Here is a 25,303-nt window from a genome sequence, read left to right on the forward strand (position 1 = left end):
ATATGTGTAGAAACGAAAAGATTTAAATAAGCACATAGTGCATTGTTCAGAACTCACATGGTAAACAACCAGCGTTATACAGATGATCACGGCGATGGGCATGAGCGGGATGTTAAAGTTTAAGGGATTTTTTTTTTTTTTTTTTTACCTTCTACTGAATATGATCGGGTGCAAGCACATTTTAAACACGTGGCACTTATTCACACGTAATTTTGTGAATAAGTAATTTTGTCGTTTTCTCTAATGATTTCAAAAACATCTTGTAGTGCGCTTGTAGTTATCAGTTATATTCTATTATATGATTTTGTCATTTCACACTGTGGCCAATTTAAATGTTACCAACTAAATGAGACATACTGAGTTTATAATTAAATTTATTAATTGCGTTTAATTATTGCATCTAAAGATTTTTCACGTGAATAAAGGCAAATAGATTTGCACACTTTGCTTAATCACTGGTCTAGTCTGTTAAACTTGTCAGAAGTTCTCGTTTCTAATCTGCCCTCGTGGTCTATTTTTTCTCTCATCAAAACCGAATACCATCAGTGGTTGTACATCAAGAGCAGGAACAGTTTTTGTGCATTTTGTTTCGCGATCTGACCGGAACAAACAGAAAGTCTCTGCAACGGCGTTAAGCGTTAGATTAAAGCGCTCGTCTGTGTGAAGACTGCATGCCGCGTTTGCTGCATTGAACTGCATTGTTTGTATTAGTTAGGTTAATCCGTGAAGCAAGATGTTTTAAAAAAGTGGTAGGGACATGTCCCACCCTTAAATTACGCCTATAAGTTAAAAAAATTGGTTGATTGACGCCAATCGGACGTTCATGTTTTTTTTTCCGTCTATTTGAAAGTTCGGCTAATAAACATGGTCATTTTTTAATAAGTTACATAAACTGCTTTCAGGAGTTTTTGACCGGCATATATAATCAAAATGTCCGGAAAACGAAACCTCTGCCGGTCACTTTGACCGGCTCCATTTTTTTCTAGCGGAAACTCTGGGATCAACGTGACGGTGAGTAATGACAGGATTTTCAGTTTTGGGTGACCTACCCTTTAAGTGGGGCGTTTTCCCACTCTATATTAAAGACATAAATGGGAGATTATTTATAATAAACATGCTGAAACAAAAAAAAAATCTATACATTATGATAATGGTGCACAATCAAAATTAAAGATGCTAACGCATAAGAAAGATAACGCATCCTCTGGTGTTATTGATGTCTACCGGAAGTTAAGTTTGGGCCACAAAAGCGCGCATGCGCAGTAGCGTTTGTTTATGTTGTTACCGTTGAAACCGTCTATTAAACAACTTTTTTGTCATATCAAATTAGCAATCTTAAATTGTTCCCAGTGTTAGTCGTAATTGTATTTTTACTAGTGATAATTCAATTGTAGAGCTGAATCCGTTCTTACCCGTAAAAATGCAATTACTATAGCGCTGGGAACAATTTAAGATAAACTGGCTTGCCAAAGTAAAGGGCGAATTAAATTAATAGACTCCATAATAAGATTATGTCCACATGTTTCCTCCCTTGTGCCGTTTTGCGCATTTTGGACAGAAGCAACGACTCAATCCAGACTGTAGGCCTAGTGGACGCGTTTGTGCAATTTCTCATTTTTGTATTATTTTCGGTGGAAAAATAATTCCACCGAAAATAATTGTCTAATAATAATAATAATAATAATGACTGTTCAGAAACCATAAATCTCATTTAAAAAACGTCAAAATTAAATCTGTAGCTATTTAATAAAGTATTCAGATTGGATGTGTGATCACGTGCTCTACCCATGCACGTGCATTTTAGTTGCTATAACGACGCGTTATGAATTCTGAATGCATGTACGATAGATGTGCTTGCGTGCATTTTAGTTACTATAGCGATGCGTGTTATGAATTCTGAATGAATATATACCATAGACATGCATGTGCATTTTAGTTGCTATAGCGACGCGTGTTATGAATTCTGAATGAATATATACAAACGCGAACCGATCTCTATCTGTTGGTTTGATTCACCAATTCACAAACTTGCAGAATATTTTCTGTGCTGCTGATTTTGCGATCTTGAAGGAAATTTCTGAGAGAGACTTTTATTCTTGAAGAACATCGGAAGATAATATCCTTTATAAAGTTATATTTTTTGTTCATATTATCTTTGAGGATACTTTTAATTTTTTTTTTTTTCTTATTTTAGCAGGAGTTTGGAGTTTTATTTAATTTTTTTGTTTTATTTTATTATTATTTTATTTTGGGAGGAGTATTTCTAAGGAGAGTTGTAGGTTATTGTATTGTATATTGTATTGTATTTTGTATTGTGTTGTGTTTTTTATTGCAGTTTGGACTCAAAGGATGTCGATGGCTCACATGATGGGTGAAAGAGGAGGTGAGTGTGCTTTTGGTCTTCACTTGTTTATGGTTTAAAGTTGTACAATGATTGACTACATTAATGTGAAGAAAATTGTGTAAGGTTAAAAATCCCCCAATGTTCTCAGCTTAGTGATCACATGTATTTGATTCCTTGCATATGAAATACAACTTTTCAATTTGAGTAACTTAACTATAGTAACAATATTTGTAATTGATCACTGACATTGTTTATTGATTATTATCAAAACATTACCAACTAATGTTATGTGATGTGTGAAATATTCCAGACTCAGGCCGCTCTAGATCCAGAAGAGCTGCTTTCTCTCAGACGGCTGGTCGGGAGATTTGGAGACTCTGTTCTGATGACCGCGATCTGCTGCCAGACCCGACCCAGATCCAGGCGCTTTCCAGATATTTAGCACCTCCGTCTCTGTCTGAATTTTCTGTTTCTGTGTCCACAGGTCAGGCGGACAGGAGGAAGATGGCGTGGCAGAGCGGAGGCCAGCAGAGCTCAGATGATGATGAACATCCCCTCAATTCAACTTCATCTAAATGCTCTTGCATGGGTCAGAATAGTATTTTAATAAATAAGTTATGGCTCCATTTCTATTTCTAATTTCAATGGCTGATTTGATGTCTAAAATTTTCCAGACTCAGGTCACTCCAGATCCAGGAGTGGATCGGACAGCTTTGATTGGTCGTGCCCTCCGCTGCCAGGTCAAGTTCCTGTCGAGCCAACGGGGACTTCTAATGCCCGAAATGTTCAGGGTGCCATGGAGGCTTCTCCCCTGAACAAGACCTCAACAGGTGAGACTGAAATAAGGCTGGCCAGTGTAAAGTGTACAGACAGAGATTTTGATAATTCATGCATAACTGCTTCAAGTTTTTATCATGGTAATGTCCGTTCACATTCACTGTTGCTCAGCACAATTTTGCTGATTTTCTTAGTTTTTTTTAGAAAAGATTTGAATTGGACATTTGTCTAACATTTTCAAAACATCTAGAGAACATTCAAAAGTAAAGTTCCCATAATGAAAAAGTATAAACTAGAATGTTCCTTTAACCAAGAAAAAAAATATTTTTGAAAATTGACGTTTTAAACATTCAGGGAACATTTAATTTTAATATTACCAATCTTAAATTGTTCTCAGTGTTACTAGTCATAATGGCCTTTTTACCAGTGAGAATTCAGTTGTAGACATTTAGCACCTCTGTCTCTGTCTGAGTTTTCTGTTTCTGTGTCCACAGGTCAGGCTGACAGGACGCTGCAGAGCGGCAGCCAACAGAGCTCAGATGATGATGAACATCCATTCTCCTCATCTTCATCTTCATCTAAATGCTCTTGCATTGGTAAGAATAGGCTTTTTATAAAGAAGTTATGGCTCCGTTTCTATTTCTGTTTTCGATGGCTGATTTGATGTCTGAAATTTTCCCGACTCAGGCCATTTCGGATCCAGAAGAACTGCTTCCACAGATTCTTCGCTGGGCATCATGTCATCTTTGTCCCTGAGCAGCAGAGGCTCATTCAACGTCATTTGGAGGTGGAGTGGCGATGGATTGGACAGCCGAAGCGAACAGGGCAGGTCTGACAGCTTTGATTGGTCGTGCCCTCCGCTGCCAGGTCAAGTTCCTGTCGAGCCAACGGGGACTTCTAATGGCCGAAATGTTCAGGGTGCCATGGAGGCTTCTCCCCTGAACAAGACCTCAACAGGTGAGACTGAAATAAGGCTGGCCAGTGTAAAGTGTACAGACAGAGATTTTGATAATTCATGCATAACTGCTTCAAGTTTTTATCATGGTAATGTCCGTTCACAGTTACTGTTGCTCAGAAATTTTTTGCTAAAATTATTATTATTATTTTTGTTAGAAATACTTTAATTGGACATTTGTCAGAACATTCAAATATAATGTTCCATAAGGCAAAATTATAAAATAGAATGTTCCTTTAACAAAATGTGTTTTTTGAAACTGGACGTTTTAAACATTCAGGGAACATTTAGAAATAACGCTTTCCTAATTTAATGGTAATGTTAGCAAAATTTTCTCAATAGAACAAAATCATTTTTTGAGCAAGTTCATAACCAGCCAGTGTTCAAAATGATCTTCTTACCGTAGTCCGATTCACAGCAGTGAGCTTGTAATAATGTTTTATAATTTGAGTGGTACTGGTGGGTTTCCGCTGGAAATTCGAGCATGTCGTTGCGTCATTACGTCACATCTGTATAAAGAAGGAGTCCGGCTAGTAGTAGTATCGCGTGTGAGGATGCTGCAGGTGGCGGATCATTTATAGCCTTTACTCACAGCAGCTGGAATAATTAAACTTGTCATTTTGATGGCAGATTGTAATCCAGAAAGGTCCAAACGACAATCATCAGTGACAACTGGAGATTCACCCGTAGTCTAAAGTAAAAGATTCGTCTGTACAGAAATTAAAACCTGCAGGAAACGCTAATACACGCTAAATACATGGAGTCACGCAATACTGATGTTTTTAGCATGAACAATTTGAAAAGAAAGTTTTGCGGGGGAAATGTATTTATTTTGTCATAAATTTAATGGAATTGTTTTTAGATACTTCACCTTTAAATTCACGTTTTTATAATTTGTGGAATTGTTAATTTGCAAAGCTTTAATTATTCATCATAGCCCCTAAGCTAACTGAGTAGCGACAATCAATTCATTCAGTTTATCGACACCCCTTCAGTCAAAAAATATTGGCGTTTAATTCAGATGTATTTCTTTGATTTGATTTTAAAGAATCCATCGGAAAAGTGAAGGTAAAGTTTTGAAGTTTTATTTTATTCATATAGCCTAAAGATAATTTTATTTGGATAATTTTGTTTTATTACCATAAAATATTCCTAATACTTCTACCTCCGTAATATTTCAGTCCGGATCGGCACATGACAGATTAGTTAAACTGTTAATAATTTAAATAATCTGTTAAACATTTTTTAAGAAAGATAGTACTTATGATTAAATTAGCAATTTTAATATTACCAATCTTAAATTGTTCTCAGTGTTACTAGTCATAATGGCCTTTTTACCAGTGAGAATTCAGTTGTAGACATTTAGCACCTCTGTCTCTGTCTGAGTTTTCTGTTTCTGTGTCCACAGGTCAGGCTGACAGGACGCTGCAGAGCGGCAGCCAACAGAGCTCAGATGATGATGAACATCCATTCTCCTCATCTTCATCTTCATCTAAATGCTCCTGCATTGGTAAGAATAGGCTTTTAATAAAGAAGTTATGGCTCCGTTTCTATTTTCTGCTTTCAATGGCTGTTTTGATGTCTGAAATTTTCCCGACTCAGGCCATTTCGGATCCAGAAGAACTGCTTCCACAGATTCTTCGCCGGGCATCATGTCATCCTTGTCCCTGAGCAGCAGAGGCTCATTCAACGTCATTTGGAGGTGGAGTGGCGATGGATTGGACAGCCGAAGCGAACAGGGCAGGTCTGACAGCTTTGATTGGTCGTGCCCTCCGCTGCCAGGTCAAGTTCCTGTCGAGCCAACGGGGACTTCTAATGGCCGGAATGTTCAGGGTGCCATGGAGGCTTCTCCCCTGAACAAGACCTCAACAGGTGAGACTGAAATAAGGCTGGCCAGTGTAAAGTGTACAGACAGAGATTTTGATAATTCATGCATAACTGCTTCAAGTTTTTATCATGGTAATGTCCGTTAAAAATTTACTGTGGCTCAGCACAATTTCGCTGAAATTTTCTTTTTTTTTTAGAAATATTTTTATTGGACATTCGTCAGAACATTCAGATAAAAAATTCAAAAGTAACGTTCCCATAATGCAAAAGTATAAAATAGAATGTTCCTTTAACCAAGAGAAAAGCATTTTTAAAACATTGAAAAATACTGGACGTTTTGAACATTCAGGGAACATTTAGAAATAACGCTTTCCTAATTTAATGGTAATATTACCGTAGTCCGATTCACAGCGGTAAGCTTGTAATAATGTTTTATAATTTGAGTGGTACTGGTGGGTTTCCGCTGGAAATTCGAGCATGTCGTTGCGTCATTACGTCACATCTGTATAAAGAAGGAGTCCGGCTAGTAGTAGTATCGCGTGTGAGGATGCTGCAGGTGGCGGATCATTTATAGCCTTTACTCACAGCAGCTGGAATAATTCAACTTGTCATTTTGATGGCGGATTGTAATCCAGAAAGGTTTAATTCAGATGTATTTCTTTGATTTGATTTTAAAGAATCCATCGGAAAAGTGAAGGCAAAGTTTTGAAGTTTTATTTCATTCATATAGCCTAAAGATAATTTTATTTGGATAATTTTGTTTTATTACCATGCAATATTCCTAACACTTCTACCTCCGTAATATTTCAGTCCGGATCGGCACATGACAGATTAGTTAAACTGTTAACTTAAATAATCTGTTAAACGTTTTTTTAAGAAAGATAGTATTTAAGATTAAATTAGCAATTTTAATATTAGCAATCTTAAATTGTTCTCAGTGTTACTAGTCATAATGGCCTTTTTACCAGTGAGAATTCAGTTGAAGACATTTAGCACCTCTGTCTCTGTCTGAGTTTTCTGTTTCTGTGTCCACAGGTCAGGCTGACAGGACGCTGCAGAGCGGCAGCCAACAGAGCTCAGATGATGATGAACATCCATTCTCCTCATCTTCATCTTCATCTAAATGCTCCTGCATTGGTAAGAATAGGCTTTTAATAAAGAAGTTATGGCTCCGTTTCTATTTTCTGCTTTCAATGGCTGATTTGATGTCTGAAATTTTCCCGACTCAGGCCATTTCGGATCCAGAAGAACTGCTTCCACAGATTCTTCGCTGGGCATCATGTCATCTTTGTCCCTGAGCAGCAGAGGCTCATTCAACGTCATTTGGAGGTGGAGTGGCGATGGATTGGACAGCCGAAGCGAACAGGGCAGGTCTGACAGCTTTGATTGGTCGTGCCCTCCGCTGCCAGGTCAAGTTCCTGTCGAGCCAACGGGGACTTCTAATGGCCGAAATGTTCAGGGTGCCATGGAGGCTTCTCCCCTGAACAAGACCTCAACAGGTGAGACTGAAATAAGGCTGGCCAGTGTAAAGTGTACAGACAGAGATTTTGATAATTCATGCATAACTGCTTCAAGTTTTTATCATGGTAATGTCCGTTCACAGTTACTGTTGCTCAGAAATTTTTTGCTAAAATTATTATTATTATTTTTGTTAGAAATACTTTAATTGGACATTTGTCAGAACATTCAAATATAATGTTCCATAAGGCAAAATTATAAAATAGAATGTTCCTTTAACAAAATGTGTTTTTTGAAACTGGACGTTTTAAACATTCAGGGAACATTTAGAAATAACGCTTTCCTAATTTAATGGTAATGTTAGCAAAATTTTCTCAATAGAACAAAATCATTTTTTGAGCAAGTTCATAACCAGCCAGTGTTCAAAATGATCTTCTTACCGTAGTCCGATTCACAGCAGTCAGCTTGTAATAATGTTTTATAATTTGAGTGGTACTGGTGGGTTTCCGCTGGAAATTCGAGCATGTCGTTGCGTCATTACGTCACATCTGTATAAAGAAGGAGTCCGGCTAGTAGTAGTATCGCATGTGAGGATGCTGCAGGTGGCGGATCATTTATAGCCTTTACTCACAGCAGCTGGAATAATTAAACTTGTCATTTTGATGGCAGATTGTAATCCAGAAAGGTCCAAACGACAATCATCAGTGACAACTGGAGATTCACCCGTAGTCTAAAGTAAAAGATTCGTCTGTACAGAAATTAAAACCTGCAGGAAACGCTAATACACGCTAAATACACGGAGTCACGCAATACTGATGTTTTTAGCATGAACAATTTGAAAAGAAAGTTTTGCGGGGGAAATGTATTTATTTTGTCATAAATTTAATGGAATTGTTTTTAGATACTTCACCTTTAAATTCACGTTTTTATAATTTGTGGAATTGTTAATTTGCAAAGCTTTAATTATTCATCATAGCCCCTAAGCTAACTGAGTAGCGACAATCAATTCATTCAGTTTATCGACACCCCTTCAGTCAAAAAATATAGGCGTTTAATTCAGATGTATTTCTTTGATTTGATTTTAAAGAATCCATCGGAAAAGTGAAGGTAAAGTTTTGAAGTTTTATTTTATTCATATAGCCTAAAGATAATTTTATTTGGATAATTTTGTTTTATTACCATAAAATATTCCTAATACTTCTACCTCCGTAATATTTCAGTCCGGATCGGCACATGACAGATTAGTTAAACTGTTAATAATTTAAATAATCTGTTAAACATTTTTTAAGAAAGATAGTACTTATGATTAAATTAGCAATTTTAATATTACCAATCTTAAATTGTTCTCAGTGTTACTAGTCATAATGGCCTTTTTACCAGTGAGAATTCAGTTGAAGACATTTAGCACCTCTGTCTCTGTCTGAGTTTTCTGTTTCTGTGTCCACAGGTCAGGCTGACAGGACGCTGCAGAGCGGCAGCCAACAGAGCTCAGATGATGATGAACATCCATTCTCCTCATCTTCATCTTCATCTAAATGCTCCTGCATTGGTAAGAATAGGCTTTTAATAAAGAAGTTATGGCTCCGTTTCTATTTTCTGCTTTCAATGGCTGTTTTGATGTCTGAAATTTTCCCGACTCAGGCCATTTCGGATCCAGAAGAACTGCTTCCACAGATTCTTCGCCGGGCATCATGTCATCCTTGTCCCTGAGCAGCAGAGGCTCATTCAACGTCATTTGGAGGTGGAGTGGCGATGGATTGGACAGCCGAAGCGAACAGGGCAGGTCTGACAGCTTTGATTGGTCGTGCCCTCCGCTGCCAGGTCAAGTTCCTGTCGAGCCAACGGGGACTTCTAATGGCCGGAATGTTCAGGGTGCCATGGAGGCTTCTCCCCTGAACAAGACCTCAACAGGTGAGACTGAAATAAGGCTGGCCAGTGTAAAGTGTACAGACAGAGATTTTGATAATTCATGCATAACTGCTTCAAGTTTTTATCATGGTAATGTCCGTTAAAAATTTACTGTGGCTCAGCACAATTTCGCTGAAATTTTCTTTTTTTTTTAGAAATATTTTTATTGGACATTCGTCAGAACATTCAGATAAAAAATTCAAAAGTAACGTTCCCATAATGCAAAAGTATAAAATAGAATGTTCCTTTAACCAAGAGAAAAGCATTTTTAAAACATTGAAAAATACTGGACGTTTTGAACATTCAGGGAACATTTAGAAATAACGCTTTCCTAATTTAATGGTAATATTACCGTAGTCCGATTCACAGCGGTAAGCTTGTAATAATGTTTTATAATTTGAGTGGTACTGGTGGGTTTCCGCTGGAAATTTGAGCATGTCGTTGCGTCATTACGTCACATCTGTATAAAGAAGGAGTCCGGCTAGTAGTAGTATCGCGTGTGAGGATGCTGCAGGTGGCGGATCATTTATAGCCTTTACTCACAGCAGCTGGAATAATTCAACTTGTCATTTTGATGGCGGATTGTAATCCAGAAAGGTTTAATTCAGATGTATTTCTTTGATTTGATTTTAAAGAATCCATCGGAAAAGTGAAGGCAAAGTTTTGAAGTTTTATTTCATTCATATAGCCTAAAGATAATTTTATTTGGATAATTTTGTTTTATTACCATGCAATATTCCTAACACTTCTACCTCCGTAATATTTCAGTCCGGATCGGCACATGACAGATTAGTTAAACTGTTAACTTAAATAATCTGTTAAACGTTTTTTTAAGAAAGATAGTATTTAAGATTAAATTAGCAATTTTAATATTAGCAATCTTAAATTGTTCTCAGTGTTACTAGTCATAATGGCCTTTTTACCAGTGAGAATTCAGTTGTAGACATTTAGCACCTCTGTCTCTGTCTGAGTTTTCTGTTTCTGTGTCCACAGGTCAGGCTGACAGGACGCTGCAGAGCGGCAGCCAACAGAGCTCAGATGATGATGAACATCCATTCTCCTCATCTTCATCTTCATCTAAATGCTCCTGCATTGGTAAGAATAGGCTTTTAATAAAGAAGTTATGGCTCCGTTTCTATTTTCTGCTTTCAATGGCTGATTTGATGTCTGAAATTTTCCCGACTCAGGCCATTTCGGATCCAGAAGAACTGCTTCCACAGATTCTTCGCTGGGCATCATGTCATCCTTGTCCCTGAGCAGCAGAGGCTCATTCAACGTCATTTGGAGGTGGAGTGGCGATGGATTGGACAGCCGAAGCGAACAGGGCAGGTCTGACAGCTTTGATTGGTCGTGCCCTCCGCTGCCAAGTCCAGTTCCTGTCGAGCCAACGGGGACTTCTAATGCCCGAAATGTTCAGGGTGCCATGGAGGCTTCTCCCCTGAACAAGACCTCAACAGGTGAGACTAAAATAAGGCTGGCCAGTGTAAAGTGTACAGACAGAGATTTTGATAATTCATGCATAACTGCTTCAAGTTTTTATCATGGTAATGTCTGTTCACATTTACTGTTGCTCAGCACAACTTCGCTGAATTAAAAAAAATTTTTTTTTAGAAATATTTTAATTGGACATTCGTCTAACATTTTCAGAAAATTCAGAGAACATTCAAAATCGAATTCTCAGTAAGCCATGAACTCAGTGGTACTTGTGCTGTCTGACACACACCCGAAACATGCGCACAGAAAGCCGCTTCTCAGACGGCAAACAATCCAGAGTAGAATTCTATTTCAAGACTTTTTGCTTTTGAATTGTCAAATACACAGAACATTGTCAAACTGGCTGTCATATTACAGAGTCGGTTATGGCATAAATAACACACAGCTATGCATTTAAAAATTAACGTTTATTTAAATATATTGTATTTAATATAACATAAATATATTATATTTGCCATTACCAGAACTGATTTGGTCAAATGAATCCAAAAAGATCAGATAAAGCAAGAAAAATAACTATATTGTGACCACTAATATTTGCAAAATAAGATTTTGGGACATTTATGCAGGCATTATCTAGAAGTCAGGAGGATAGCTTGGAAGTATTTCCATTACTTTGGATTTATAACATTACAGATGAGAATTTAAAAGTAAAATGTAAGTCATGTCATTATATCGTTGCTTAATTTGACGTCATTCAAATGAAAATCTTAATTTCAGAAAATCCTCCAGGATGTGGGAAATGGAAAAGAATTCGTTCTTTCTTCAAGAGGGTATGGAAGGCTATGAAGAGTCCTGTCTGCTGCTGTCTCAGTAGTGCTGTGGATGTTGTGGAGCCTTTTTCCCCTGATCCTGAGCCATCATCATCTGCGTCAGATCACTCCGCCGTCAAGCCAAATGATGGTAAATCGCTGATCATTATTTCTCCAACATCATTTTAAACAGTATTGTCATCTTGTTTTTCACTGAAAATAATGCTCATGGCTTTTGAGGAAATATTTTTAAAAAAAATTTTTAGGTCATACATTTCATATTTTTCTGTTTGTTTTTCAGAGTCTTTTGAGTCTCTCTATAATGTGGGAGAGATGCTTGGATCCGGAGGATTTGGCAGCGTGTACAAGGGAACACGCAAATCTGATGGCAAAAAGGTAAATCTGACTGAATTGTTCATTTTGCTCTTGAATGCATCAAAACATTTAAAACTAACTTTCTTTTTTGTTGCAGGTTGCCATCAAGCAGTTAAGCAAGATTGAAAACAATCGTTATCTTTATATTGTAAGTTGGCCAAAACCTGAATATGTATTTAGTCGTTTCAGTGCAGATTACTGTAGTTAATAAACCCGTAGAAAGCATTAAGTGTAAATGTGATTGACAAATAAGCCTAGAGGCACCAAATAACTTTGAGCTGAAAGGGCTCTTTTGAACGGATCTTAAAATATACTTTTAAAAAAAGGACTTTCAAAGATACTTTTGTAGCGACTCAGGCGAATCAAACACACAATCGCCAGTTACATTTAACAAATATGTTTTGAAAGTTGTGCTCACTAGCATACCTTCCCCCCCAACACAACAGAGGGAGATTCTTCAGTCACCCTGGAAACCATCTGATAAGATCTTTTTATGGCCGGAAAGAATGTGGCCACAGAGCTTTTGACACAGAGACACAGAGCTTTTGCCTCAAATTATAGACAAACCATCTATAAATGAACATGCACCCCAGGACAGTATATGTAAACACATAATTGTTTTGTAAAATGTTTCTTCTGTATGGTATTTTGCATCTTTTTGTCTGTGTCTTAACAAAGTACTAGTTCAGATAACCTCATATATGTCATGTCTCCTATCAAATTAATGCTCACTTCACGACTTACACTTCCAGGTATATCACTTATTCAGAAAATGCAGTGTGTGTTTGTTGCATTAATTATAGTATGAAGACTCAGAGACCCACTGAGTCGAACCTTCAAACAAAGAGCAATAAAGTCTGCTGAGGAATTTCCCGCCGGGAAATCCCAACACTCTCATTGGTTAAGTCTAACCCTGGAGGGTGGGACTACGGCCAGACCATAAAAGGAGGACCTCGGATGCCCTCCTTCTCTCTTACACTCCCCTCTCTCTCTTCTCTCTCTGGCTGAACCAACACGTCTTTGTGGCTGGCCCTTGAGCCAGGCCACCAATGCAGGCCCTCCAAGCAGGCCTCATCTCTTCCAAAAATCTTCTCTTCTACAATCCGATCTTCAAGAACACGAAGCATCGCTAAAGCAAACAGCCGCTTCCCTCCCAACCTCGGAAAGGACCGCCGGACCGCCGGACCGCCGGACACGCAGACACACATGCACACAAGCGAGAAGCCAAAACGAAACCAAAAAGAATGCAAGTATTCTATTTCTTACTGCTGTAAAGAGGGTGTGTTATTCTCCCGTTGGGATAAATTAACTCCGTGAAGGTCGTATTTGGTTGAACTGAAGGAAAGCTGTTTCTTACCCTCCCCCACTCTCTTTGTCTCTCTCTCGCCCTCTCTCTTTGTCTCTCTCTCTCTCTTTTATCTCTCTCTAACTTCAGTCTATTCATTATTCTCTTTTATGTATTCTTTCGTTAATATCTATACTTCTACTCTCTTGATGCATATTTAGTATGTACTTTCTGTGTGAATTGTAATGTTATTTTTAGTCTGTGTTTATTAAACCTTCAAAAGACATTTAATGAGTTGAATCTGTTATTCTGCCACATACACAAAGTCAATGAAACTTGCGATCTAAACGTTACCTAACTGCTTATGCTACTATGTTAGTAAAGTAAACTGTATGACCATTTGAAATATTGAACTTATCCTGATCAGTAAAGTTAATGTTTCTTATGCGCTCGTAAAGCAGTAATCCCTTATTGAGAATTGATTTGAAAAGTCTAACTAATTTGCAGGACAAACTTAGTAGGATAATTTCAAGCAATTCCATAAAGGGTTACTTGTATTTAATTAAACAATTTTCCCTATCGGAAAATTTTAATACGTAATGAACAACTGGCAAATCATATTCATAAATTCATGAATATTAAATATTAAATCCCTTTTGAGTTAATTATTCCCCGAGACATTAAACTCATTAGTCGTTGTTGTTACATATTATATGGTGGAGAATGCGGGCAAGTTTCAAACGTTTGTGTATGTGTGAATGATATTCATATTCTATTCATTGTGTATTTTTGAGGTATTAATAACCTGCACGCGCGTTTTTGTTTCGTTTTGTTTTGGTGTTGTTTTGTGAATTGAACGGTACGCGCAAGGCGAACCCAAGCATAAACAGATGCTGAGAAATGTTGAAGTAGCCGGATTATATTAATAAAAATATGAACGGTACGAAAATCCGCGTGATCTCCGAAACCCCCTGCAGCCGTAGGCGCAATAGGTTTTATCCGCGTGATTTCCAAACAAATGTATTGTAGGAAACCCATACATTTGACTCGAGCAATATATTATGTGTTCCATCAAAATAATGAGATTTTGATGATGTCTGTAGACACGTACGTTGCGTTATCCCGCTTGATCTGAACTACAAAAAGTTTCTATCTGTGCGGAAGATTGGGACAGGACGAGACTCTCCTGTACAATATAAGGGGCCTCAGAATAATTATTATATCGTTAAGATAAACGATAACTCCTGGTTTAAGTCTGGCTTAGCTAACCAAAGACCTGAGACCTAAAACATTTGAATCAGAGATGCTGAAAACCGTCAGCCATATTGATAAATGTCTATTGGAGTCCATGTAAAATGCGTGAATAGGCAGAAGATAAATTCCTGTTTGTCACCCGTTTCGTTGCTCGTGCACATAAAGTGCAGTCATTTTTAAATGATCTGCAAAAGCCAGTAAAGTGCAAAACGCCAGGGCGACTCAGAAATTGCAACGCCGCTTGCAAACCGCCAGAGGGCGACTCAAGAAATTGCAACGCCGCTTGCAAACCGCCAGAGGGCGACTCAAGAATTGCAACGCCGCTTGCAAACCGCCAGAGGGCGACTCTAGAACCAGACAAAGCCATCTGGTGAGCATTTCCGCCTAACTAACTCTAGTCTAGGGCGGGCGCAATAGCGCCATCGTGTGGATAAATTCGGATAGTTTCACTCTCCGTTATGTGATTCTGCCTTAACAAAATAAGTTTGAGCCTATAAATTGTTTATTGCTTACTGTTGTACACAGTTTCATTTATACAATTTTTCTAGCAACAACCAAATCTCCTTTCTCGCTGATTAAACACCCTTATTCGAATTTGAAGTTTAAAAAGAAACATAACTTCCTCTAACTCAAAGTGAAATTAGGTTTAAGTCACACAGTCCAATTGGAAGGAAGGACGCCACCGTGTGGTTATACCCTGTTAAGTCAGCACAACACTAAATCCCTACTCCCTGTCTGATTAATTCTGTTATTTGGATAACTCCCACTTAGAGATTAATCGTTATAGGATAAGATTTTTGATTGGCTTTCTTTTATTTGATTTTTCCTTACAGGCTTATTTAAATTTCATTTAAACTTGCTTTGAATTTAATTTGAATTAAGTTGAGCTTCTAATTTTTTTTTTTTTTTTTTTTATTTTTATTTATAATTTTATTTTTATTTTTAATTTTCAATTTTCAATTTTAATTTTTAATTTTAATTAATTTTTTTATTAAAAATTATTATTATTATTTATTTTATTTTTTTTTAATTATTATTATTATTATTTTTTTTTTTATTTTTTTTTCCTCTCTGCAAAAGTTTTTCTTTTCCCCTACCAGTGGGAATAAAGCTCAGTCTGGTAATTACAAACAGTATCAAAAGGGGCTTTTTGTTTTATCACTACTTGACAGAAACTTTTGCCTTTTTGCTAAATTGCTCTTGATATTTAAACTTCCACTTCCTTCTCACCTACAATCAAAAGGCCTTTGGTCCGGTGAACAGGGGAGCTTTTAATTCATTTTAATTCCACCTGTTTACCCTCTTTGTGTATCCATTGTAGGGCTCACGCGTCCGAGGTGCATTGAGAATCGTCACAGGCTGGTCTCCGGAGGGGGGGTGGCCTGACCGACGTAACCGGCACCGGCTGTGTGTGAGTCTCGGTTTCTTGTATCTCTGTCCGCGGCTGTGGCACGCAGTGGCGACATCAGCAATTCGACACTCCAAAGAAGTCAACCAGTTCAGCTCACGCACGCAAGGCAATCTCTGGGACTAATCCCTAAACCGGGGCCTGAGCGGGGCCACTCTTGAAAAAGAGGGTTCTGGGGACGTTCCGATTTTGCTGCGCGGGCTGGCGGTTGATGGACTGGTGTGTCGGGTTGTGTTTAAAGTCATAAGCTGTTTGAGTGGGCGCAACGCGACACAGAGTGGCAGGGGACCGGGGACACGGCAGTGGGTGTTTGGAAGCGTTTGAAAGGCCAACCACACCGCTGGGTTTCCACTTGAGCGACCTCAATTCACCCCGGATGAGCTAAATGGGATAACCCATAGTACAAGCCGAATTTTAGTATATCTTGAGCATTAAGCCTATTAGTTTTCCCTAACACTCCCGGCGCGCACGCTGACATTCCTTTCATTACAGACCAATTCATCTTGTGTTTGTTTCCACTGTGCTCTTTCCTATCCTCACTGTTGGACTATCACGATTGTGTTTCTTTCAGTTCACCAAGAGACCCCAAGGAGAATTAAATAGTCCCGGGACGACCGAGCAGCAGTTCACCAAGTGACCCCCCAGGGCTACCGCCCACCTAATTGTCTGAATTGTCTAATTATCTAACTGTCTAGATCAGTTAGCCAAAATTCCCAGCTATCCGTACGATAGCTCGTTAGCTTAGAACAAGCTTGCATTGGCTCTCTCTCTGTGTGTGTGTGTGTGCTGTGTTTCTTTCGTCCGCAGTAATGTTCCGTGCACCCAGTTCCGCCGTCCCGTGGGATCGCCTAACGACATGGCTGGAAGCGCTAACGGCCACCAGTCAAGGAAGTCTGGGGCAGCCGAGCGAGGAGCAACTGGACACCGAGCTAGACCAGCTGATGACACACGACCCCACGCACAGCTACTCCAACAAGGAAGTGGCCAAGATCCTCGGAAGCCTCGCCCACGTCCTCATCGCACAGGCACGTCTAAGCGAAGGGAGCTACGACAACCTGGAACAGGAGGCAGCAACGCTAAAGCTTCAAGCCAAGGAGGCCCGGAGAGACCAAGCCCTCACCCAGCTTCGTCTAGATCAGCTTCTAGACACAGAGAAAGACGACGAAACAGACAAAGAACAAAGAAAAGAAATAGAAAGACTTCAAAAGACCCTGAAGGAGCTCCGTCGTGACACCGACCGACGAATACAGTCAGAGAAAGACGCCAGGAAACACCTCGACGAAAAGCTTCGGCGTGGCGAATCCCTCCTGGAAAGAGCCCATGATGAACTTAAAGACAGAGACATTAAAGCTAAAGTCTATGCAAAACATTTGCAGTCGGCACAAGCCGAGATCGACGAGCTCATCCAGCAAAGACACGAGCTCAAAGATGAACTTGACATGGTGCAAAGAGAACTGAGACAATCATATATAGTGCAACGTTACCGGAAGGGGGAAACACACAACACACAGTTTCCCCTGACCAGTTACTCCGCACATTTTAGCCACGAAGCAAGAGCTACGAGGGGGGGCGACAGCCCCCTGTTTAAAAGAGCACCCGCCAGTCTCCACGAATCCCCGTCAGCAGCAAAGGAAAGGACGCCCTTCCAGGAAGTCAAGGTCAACAGCCACGAAGCTTCAAAGAACCTTGACAAGCTGGCCAGAAATATTCCTACCTTCAGCCCAGACCCGGCAGGAGGACACGACGTCCACGCATACTTAAAAGACATAGACTTTTATTTGCAAACTGTCGCTCACGCGAACAACTGGGACAGACTGTACCTGCTCAGGGCCACGTCTAATCGTGACGTACGCAGCTTTCTGGATCGACAACCAGAGGCCATCAAAGCGGACTACTGGCATCTACGACAAGCTCTAATTCGTGAGTACTCCGACCCCGAGTCAGACCAGGGGTTCATCACTGCCATGGACCTCAAGCAAGCTCGACGTGAGACCTCACAGAACTTTTATAACAGACTGCGACGTGCCTACTTCGGGGCACGTAACGACCCAGGCATGGAGGAGGACATCAACTTCAAAACTCTTTTCCTCCGAAACCTGCACCCTACCATCAGTTACCACCTGGGGGTGCTGGCGTGCCCGCGCAGCATGGGCACACAACAGTTAAGAGACTTGGCTCACAAAGCTTACGTCAAACAGAAAACCATTTCTGAAAAGACTGTAAAACAGCCCACCATCTGCCCTGTCTCTGTGCACCACCCAGAGCTAACCCTAGAGGGCGCCAAACAGAACCACAGTTACCGACCCGTCAACAGAGAGTCCACACCACTCCAAGCCAGCAGAGGGCAGCGTGGTCATAATGGCGACCGTCCACGGTACCAGAGCGATCGCTCTGAAGGATCCTGGGACCCGCCTCGCCCAAAAAGCCAGCGAAGAGGCCACTCTCGACGGGACAATGGTAGGCCCAGACCTGAACCCACGTCTGGCAAAGAAAGTGTAGCTGCTTCTGAAGTTACAGAGCTCATAAAGATCCTAAAAGAGCTCCTCCGACAGAAACCTCACAAGGAAGACAAGAAGGACGGACCAGGTACAGCACGACTAGACATGATACCTGAAATCAACCTTCCCGCCCTTCCTGCAACTGAATCATCCATCCTGAACACTGTTCCCCAACCACGGACTAGTGTACTAACTGTTGCACCCCCACATGTCAGCAGCACACCCACACGACAGCTGACAGCAACAGCCTCTAATCAAGACAGTATCATGGCGCAGCCCAATGTACCAAAAAGCGCTGTTTTGATTGTTTGCACGCATAATGAGACACTTGACACATATCCAGACGGCTTATCAAGCAACACACAGGTCCCCACACCAAGACTCCTGGGAAACCTAATCGAGAAGGGGATGGCTCGAAAACTCTATCTGACTATCACTATGGAAAGGGCATTTAAGCTCGAAGCCCTAGTGGACACTGGCTCCGACCTCACGCTTATATCCGCCCAACTGTTTGAAAGACTCAGATTTGAAGCACAGAGGAAAAATCGCACCCTTAACCTTCACACTTGTAAGCTAAATGTGCAGTCGTATAGCCAAAACGACATCCAGCTCAAACACGTAGCTTCCATCCACCTGACAATTGGACCTATGAGGCTGATACACCCAGTCTATATCTCCCCTATGAACACTTATCCGTTTCTCATCGGAAAAGACCTGCTGGACCGCTTCGAACCCGTACTGGACTTCAAACAGCTGAAAGTCTGGGCTCAGGTGCGTGACCCTCTGCCCCTTCAGACACACACACCGTCTGAGCAAGACTGTCAGGTCACAAAGGCCACGGGACCCCCTGCAGCACACTGTGACAACACAGCCTCAGCCCCAAAGCCAAGTTCAAGTTCGCTACTTTGCACATTTCAGCTATCCAAAGACTCTGATGCCGTCTGCCCCCAGGTCATGAATGACCTACAGCTGAATGACATTATCACAACGAACAGTATCCCTGCACTGTGGGCAGACAACTCAACCAAAAGTCTACCACTGTGCAATGCAATCAGTAAAAACACAACACACGGCGACATGTGGGCACCCCCGAACCCCACATCCAGCCCCATTGTTGCAGTACTAACCCACAGCAAGCGATCGACACCGGCTACAATGCCGGCCTTGCAGCTGCTATCGCTAACTCCGCAAATTTCCAACAACGATATTGCGGATATGCAAACCTCTGACACTGCAATAAAGACAATTCTTGACCACCTCTCAGACCCCTCCAACCACCCTATCACTGACTCTGAGCTCATTGATGACTCTAGCCACAAGCATCTACATAACTCCAGACACATGATGCGTATTATGGACAAAATTCTCTGGTGTGCACCCGATGGCAACACAGCGCCACAGCTTGTAGTGCCACGGTCGCAAAGGGGGGTGATGCTAATGTACGCCCACAACACACCATGTGCTGGACACCACGGCACCAGAGCCACGTATGACACACTGAAACAGGTGGCATATGGGCCTGGGATGCATCAAGATGCGGCAGAGTATGTTAGAGAATGGCTAGTTCGCTGCCGGTTCCAACCAGCAAACCCGAACCACAGAGCCCCACTGCAACACAGAGGAACCACGTTCCCATGGTCAAACCTACAAATCGACCGGGTAGAACCCCTGCCCAGGTCCACAAAAGGCAAAAAGTACTTTCTCACAGTGGTGTGCCAGTTTACCAAGTGGGTGGAGTGTCAACCAGCACCCAACGACACCGCCCAGACCACGGCATACCACCTGATGAATCACATCTTTTTCCTGTCAAGATTGCCACTGAGAATCAACTCAGACAGAGGCATCCACTTCACTACTGAGGCCATGCAACAGATCTGGAAATGCCTAAGAAACGCGGCCGTGATCATGCTCCTGTGCCTCCAGACAATCAGAGGCCAGCCACCACCAGACATCATCACACCGGGTCCAACCTCGGGCATCGCACTGAGAGAGCAACCTGGACTGCTGATCACCAACTGCAAATGAAACCTCAAAAGAAAGACGTACTCTCCTGAACTTCACATCAGCAGCGCAAGCTCCTCCAGCCCTGCACACAAACGCAAAGGGGGGGAGGAGCCCAAGCCCTCTGCCTAACCTTACACCAGCTTCAAGAACCTTCTCCTCCAACACCAGTTAGTCACCTTGTAGGCAATACTGCCAAGCCCCACACTATGTCATGCATGTGATTTGAGAAAGAAGGCCTTTAACGAACACAAGGCCGCCTCTGAAGGGATTCTCAAAACCCCAATGACTTTGAACTTTGAAACAGAGAAACCAAAGTGGATCACCAGAAGGCACCCAGCCTGGCCACAATGCGAGGCACCCTCTGAAAAGTTCCTAGTCAGCATAGGACATAAAAGTGTCAAGATGCAGTCCATCTTCCTAGGCAGGAGACCTAAAGGACTGACTGGCCATTGCGAGGAACATGGTTCCACCCAGGGCTGCAGAAAGCCCACAGCACACCTGCACCACACAAACAGACTTCTGGATGACAGGTGACGCACCGTCAGGGCACCTGCTGCCTCGACACCTGCTGCACAAGCACAGAGACCTGAACTGGGCTACTGTCTGCCTTATCTGCCGTGGAACGACCATAACTTCCGGAGACACAAACAACTGGAGCCTAACATGGCTATGGTGTGTCTGATCTTCCTGAATCTTTGATATCGCTCGTTGTTGTCCATAGGAGGGACAACAACTAGCGAAAGGGGGGATTATGTAGCGACTCAGGCGAATCAAACACACAATCGCCAGTTACATTTAACAAATATGTTTTGAAAGTTGTGCTCACTAGCATACCTTCCCCCCCAACACAACAGAGGGAGATTCTTCAGTCACCCTGGAAACCATCTGATAAGATCTTTTTATGGCCGGAAAGAATGTGGCCACAGAGCTTTTGACACAGAGACACAGAGCTTTTGCCTCAAATTATAGACAAACCATCTATAAATGAACATGCACCCCAGGACAGTATATGTAAACACATAATTGTTTTGTAAAATGTTTCTTCTGTATGGTATTTTGCATCTTTTTGTCTGTGTCTTAACAAAGTACTAGTTCAGATAACCTCATATATGTCATGTCTCCTATCAAATTAATGCTCACTTCACGACTTACACTTCCAGGTATATCACTTATTCAGAAAATGCAGTGTGTGTTTGTTGCATTAATTATAGTATGAAGACTCAGAGACCCACTGAGTCGAACCTTCAAACAAAGAGCAATAAAGTCTGCTGAGGAATTTCCCGCCGGGAAATCCCAACACTCTCATTGGTTAAGTCTAACCCTGGAGGGTGGGACTACGGCCAGACCATAAAAGGAGGACCTCGGATGCCCTCCTTCTCTCTTACACTCCCCTCTCTCTCTTCTCTCTCTGGCTGAACCAACACGTCTTTGTGGCTGGCCCTTGAGCCAGGCCACCAATGCAGGCCCTCCAAGCAGGCCTCATCTCTTCCAAAAATCTTCTCTTCTACAATCCGATCTTCAAGAACACGAAGCATCGCTAAAGCAAACAGCCGCTTCCCTCCCAACCTCGGAAAGGACCGCCGGACCGCCGGACCGCCGGACACGCAGACACACATGCACACAAGCGAGAAGCCAAAACGAAACCAAAAAGAATGCAAGTATTCTATTTCTTACTGCTGTAAAGAGGGTGTGTTATTGTCCCGTTGGGATAAATTAACTCCGTGAAGGTCGTATTTGGTTGAACTGAAGGAAAGCTGTTTCTTACCCTCCCCCACTCTCTTTGTCTCTCTCTCGCCCTCTCTCTTTGTCTCTCTCTCTCTCTTTTATCTCTCTCTAACTTCAGTCTATTCATTATTCTCTTTTATGTATTCTTTCGTTAATATCTATACTTCTACTCTCTTGATGCATATTTAGTATGTACTTTCTGTGTGAATTGTAATGTTATTTTTAGTCTGTGTTTATTAAACCTTCAAAAGACATTTAATGAGTTGAATCTGTTATTCTGCCACATACACAAAGTCAATGAAACTTGCGATCTAAACGTTACCTAACTGCTTATGCTACTATGTTAGTAAAGTAAACTGTATGACCATTTGAAATATTGAACTTATCCTGATCAGTAAAGTTAATGTTTCTTATGCGCTCGTAAAGCAGTAATCCCTTATTGAGAATTGATTTGAAAAGTCTAACTAATTTGCAGGACAAACTTAGTAGGATAATTTCAAGCAATTCCATAAAGGGTTACTTGTATTTAATTAAACAATTTTCCCTATCGGAAAATTTTAATACGTAATGAACAACTGGCAAATCATATTCATAAATTCATGAATATTAAATATTAAATCCCTTTTGAGTTAATTATTCCCCGAGACATTAAACTCATTAGTCGTTGTTGTTACACTTTGATATGTTTTCTTCAGATTTTTACTCAGCTAACCTTCTGATTACTATTTTTCTCTAGCCTGGGCATCCCAAACCTCTGGTTACAGAAGTGGCGCTGCTGCTGATGATGAGGCGAAAACCCATAAGCCCGCTCATCATACAGCTATACGAGTGGTTTGAACATCCTGGAAAATTCACTCTTGTTATGGAGTTCCCCGAGCCTTGCATGAGCTTGCGGGACTACATTGTTCGTAAACCCGTCCTGTATGAACCCACAGCACGGTTCATCATGAGACAGGCTCTGCTGGCAGTACAGGTCTGCATCGAGCATGGTGTTTTTCATAATGACATTCATGCGCAGAATTTCCTCATAAATGAAAGGACATTGGAGCTCAAGCTGATCGACTTTGGCTGCGGTCAGCTATTTAGTAATGATGGCTACGAGAGCAAAACATACATTGGTGAGCATTTTGAGAGTGTGAAAACCTGAATGTAGTGACTTATTATTTAATGCTTAAAAAAAAGCTCATCAATGTGCAAATTTCTTCTTTACAGGACTGCCGTATTACTATCCACCTGAAGTCTTAACAGAACCTCGTTTCCACGCCATACCAGCAAATGTCTGGGCTCTAGGAGTGCTGTTGTACACTATGGTGCACGTATCTCATCCTTTTGCCAATTCGAAAGATATCAGACGAGCCAAAATTCCATTTATGTACTACAACTTATCCAAAAGTGAGTGAATCATATTGACAACATTGATAACACACACACACACACACACACACACACACACACACACACACACACACACACACACACACACACACACAAAGCAAAGGCTCTGAACAGAAACAGTTAAAGATGAAGTATGTAAGATTTTTTATATATAGCTCAACGTATAGCGAGAGTTTGGGGCGTGGCTAATGTAGCAGGCGGAGCCATGGGAAAAGAAATTTAGCTAAAGAAGTGAAAGCCAAAATTCACTGCATTTATACCTTAAACAGGTCACGAACATGTCAAAGTGAACAAAGCATTGTGATACAAAGCACGCTTCAATAATAATAAAAATAATAGATTTTATTTATAATGCACTTTTCATTCCGAAGAATCTCAAAGTGCAACAAAGGGAAAAAATAACAAAAAAACGAATAACAAGTAAAAATATAAAATAATACAAACAATCAACCAACACAGAAAACTGAACAGAAAACAGAGCTGATGATATATCATAGTCATGCTCCCGTTCAGAAAGATACATTTTAATAAAGACAAATGCAACACAGCTAAAAGTATTCCTAATATGTTGAACCTTAAACGAGAGCTGTGTTTGTGATGTTGGGGAAGATGTAATGATTTGACGAAAATATGATTTATTTTGTAATTTATTTTGTAGTGTCACAGAAACTACATACTTCACTTTTAAAGTAAAGCTAAAGAACATTTTACAGTATAATAATCATGTTTTAGATGCTGTTTTCAGAGATGCATGACTAACTCCTTATTAAAATGTGTACAGAATACAGGGATCTGATTAGCCAGTGCCTAGCCCGGGATCCAACTAAACGGCCGACGTTAGAGCAGATGTCACAACATAAATGGATGAGATGACCTACTGTAGATTGGAGAAGTTCAGGAGATTCACTCGATCAGTGATTTCAGCAGGTGTGAGGAAGTGTAACAGACAGAGTAGGATTATTATAAGTTGTCTTATTTCACAGTTGCGTTCTTGTTATAGTCAAGTCACCTTCATTTATAAAGTGCTTTATACAATACAGATCATTTCAAAGCGGCTTTACTGTAATAAACAGGAAAATATACAGTGTAATAAACTCTAAAAATCATTCATGAGTTGATTTGTTCATATAATCTTTGTATTGAATAGGAAACAACATACTTGCTGTCCTTGGTGGAGGGCTTGAGCTCGAGACTTGAGCCGAAGCCTGATGTCCAACCCCAACCTGACTGGGAACTCAGAGCCTGTCCACGTCTGAGCAAGAACACGAGAGACTGCAAGACTGGGAAGAAGTCATCCGTCATCACAGCCACATTTGCTTTGATTTTAAACGTCAAGACAAGTCATCTTTATTTATATAGCGCCTTATATACGACCGATCTTTACTCACAGCAGCTGGAATATTTGAACTTGTCATTTTACTTGTCGTTTGACTGGATTGTTTGCTTTATTTCTTGTATAGCTCCATATACCTTTATAATGGCTATTTGATCTTACATAAACTGACATTTAAGACTCAGTTGTTGCTTTTTTATGTCATATTTAATTTATTGCATTGATATATGCACACTTATTGTCTGAACCACATATTAATATTTCAAATATTTTTTAATAAAAAAAAGTAAACAAAAAGCGGCAGCGTTGTTTTTTATATTTTGTTTTGTTATAAATATACATGCAGTGAAGATAATAAAGGTACGCTTTACCTGAACCACATTTGTGTGGCTATTAATATGTTTAAGATTGTTTTAAATGAAAATGAAATGAAAATTAAAAGAGGCAGAGTGGTGTTTTATCACTGTAGTTTAAATTACACCCAGGGACATCTTTTGGGATTTCCGGCTGG

General features: G+C 40.6%; 1 protein-coding gene across 1 annotated transcript; it reads left to right on the top strand.

Annotated features, from left to right (window-relative positions):
- Nucleotides 1–11,548: 11,548 nt before the first annotated feature.
- LOC137038474 (serine/threonine-protein kinase pim-2-like) lies at nucleotides 11,549–24,841 on the top strand. The gene is made up of 6 exons (XM_067413051.1): nucleotides 11,549–11,666; nucleotides 11,817–11,911; nucleotides 11,988–12,038; nucleotides 22,801–23,182; nucleotides 23,277–23,456; nucleotides 24,607–24,841. The coding sequence occupies exons 1-6, from the start codon at nucleotides 11,549–11,551 to the stop codon at nucleotides 24,654–24,656; spliced, it is 876 nt and encodes a 291-aa protein (XP_067269152.1). The 3' UTR covers nucleotides 24,657–24,841.
- Nucleotides 24,842–25,303: the final 462 nt, after the last annotated feature.

The sequence above is a fragment of the Pseudorasbora parva genome, chromosome 13, assembly GCF_024679245.1.
Source record: "Pseudorasbora parva isolate DD20220531a chromosome 13, ASM2467924v1, whole genome shotgun sequence".
Taxonomy (NCBI): Eukaryota; Metazoa; Chordata; class Actinopteri; order Cypriniformes; family Gobionidae; genus Pseudorasbora; species Pseudorasbora parva.

What these genes read in the sequence shown, in the direction of transcription:
- LOC137038474 (XM_067413051.1), top strand. Translation starts at nt 11,549, where the DNA reads ATGAAGAGTCCTGTCTGCTGCTGTCTCAGTAGTGCTGTGGATGTTGTG. An exon ending in ACAATCGTTATCTTTATATT is followed by an intron (nt 12,039 to 22,800) that starts GTAAGTTGGCCA and finishes ATTTTTCTCTAG; the next exon opens with CCTGGGCATCCCAAACCTCT. An exon ending in GTACTACAACTTATCCAAAA is followed by an intron (nt 23,457 to 24,606) that starts GTGAGTGAATCA and finishes TGTATTGAATAG; the next exon opens with GAAACAACATACTTGCTGTC.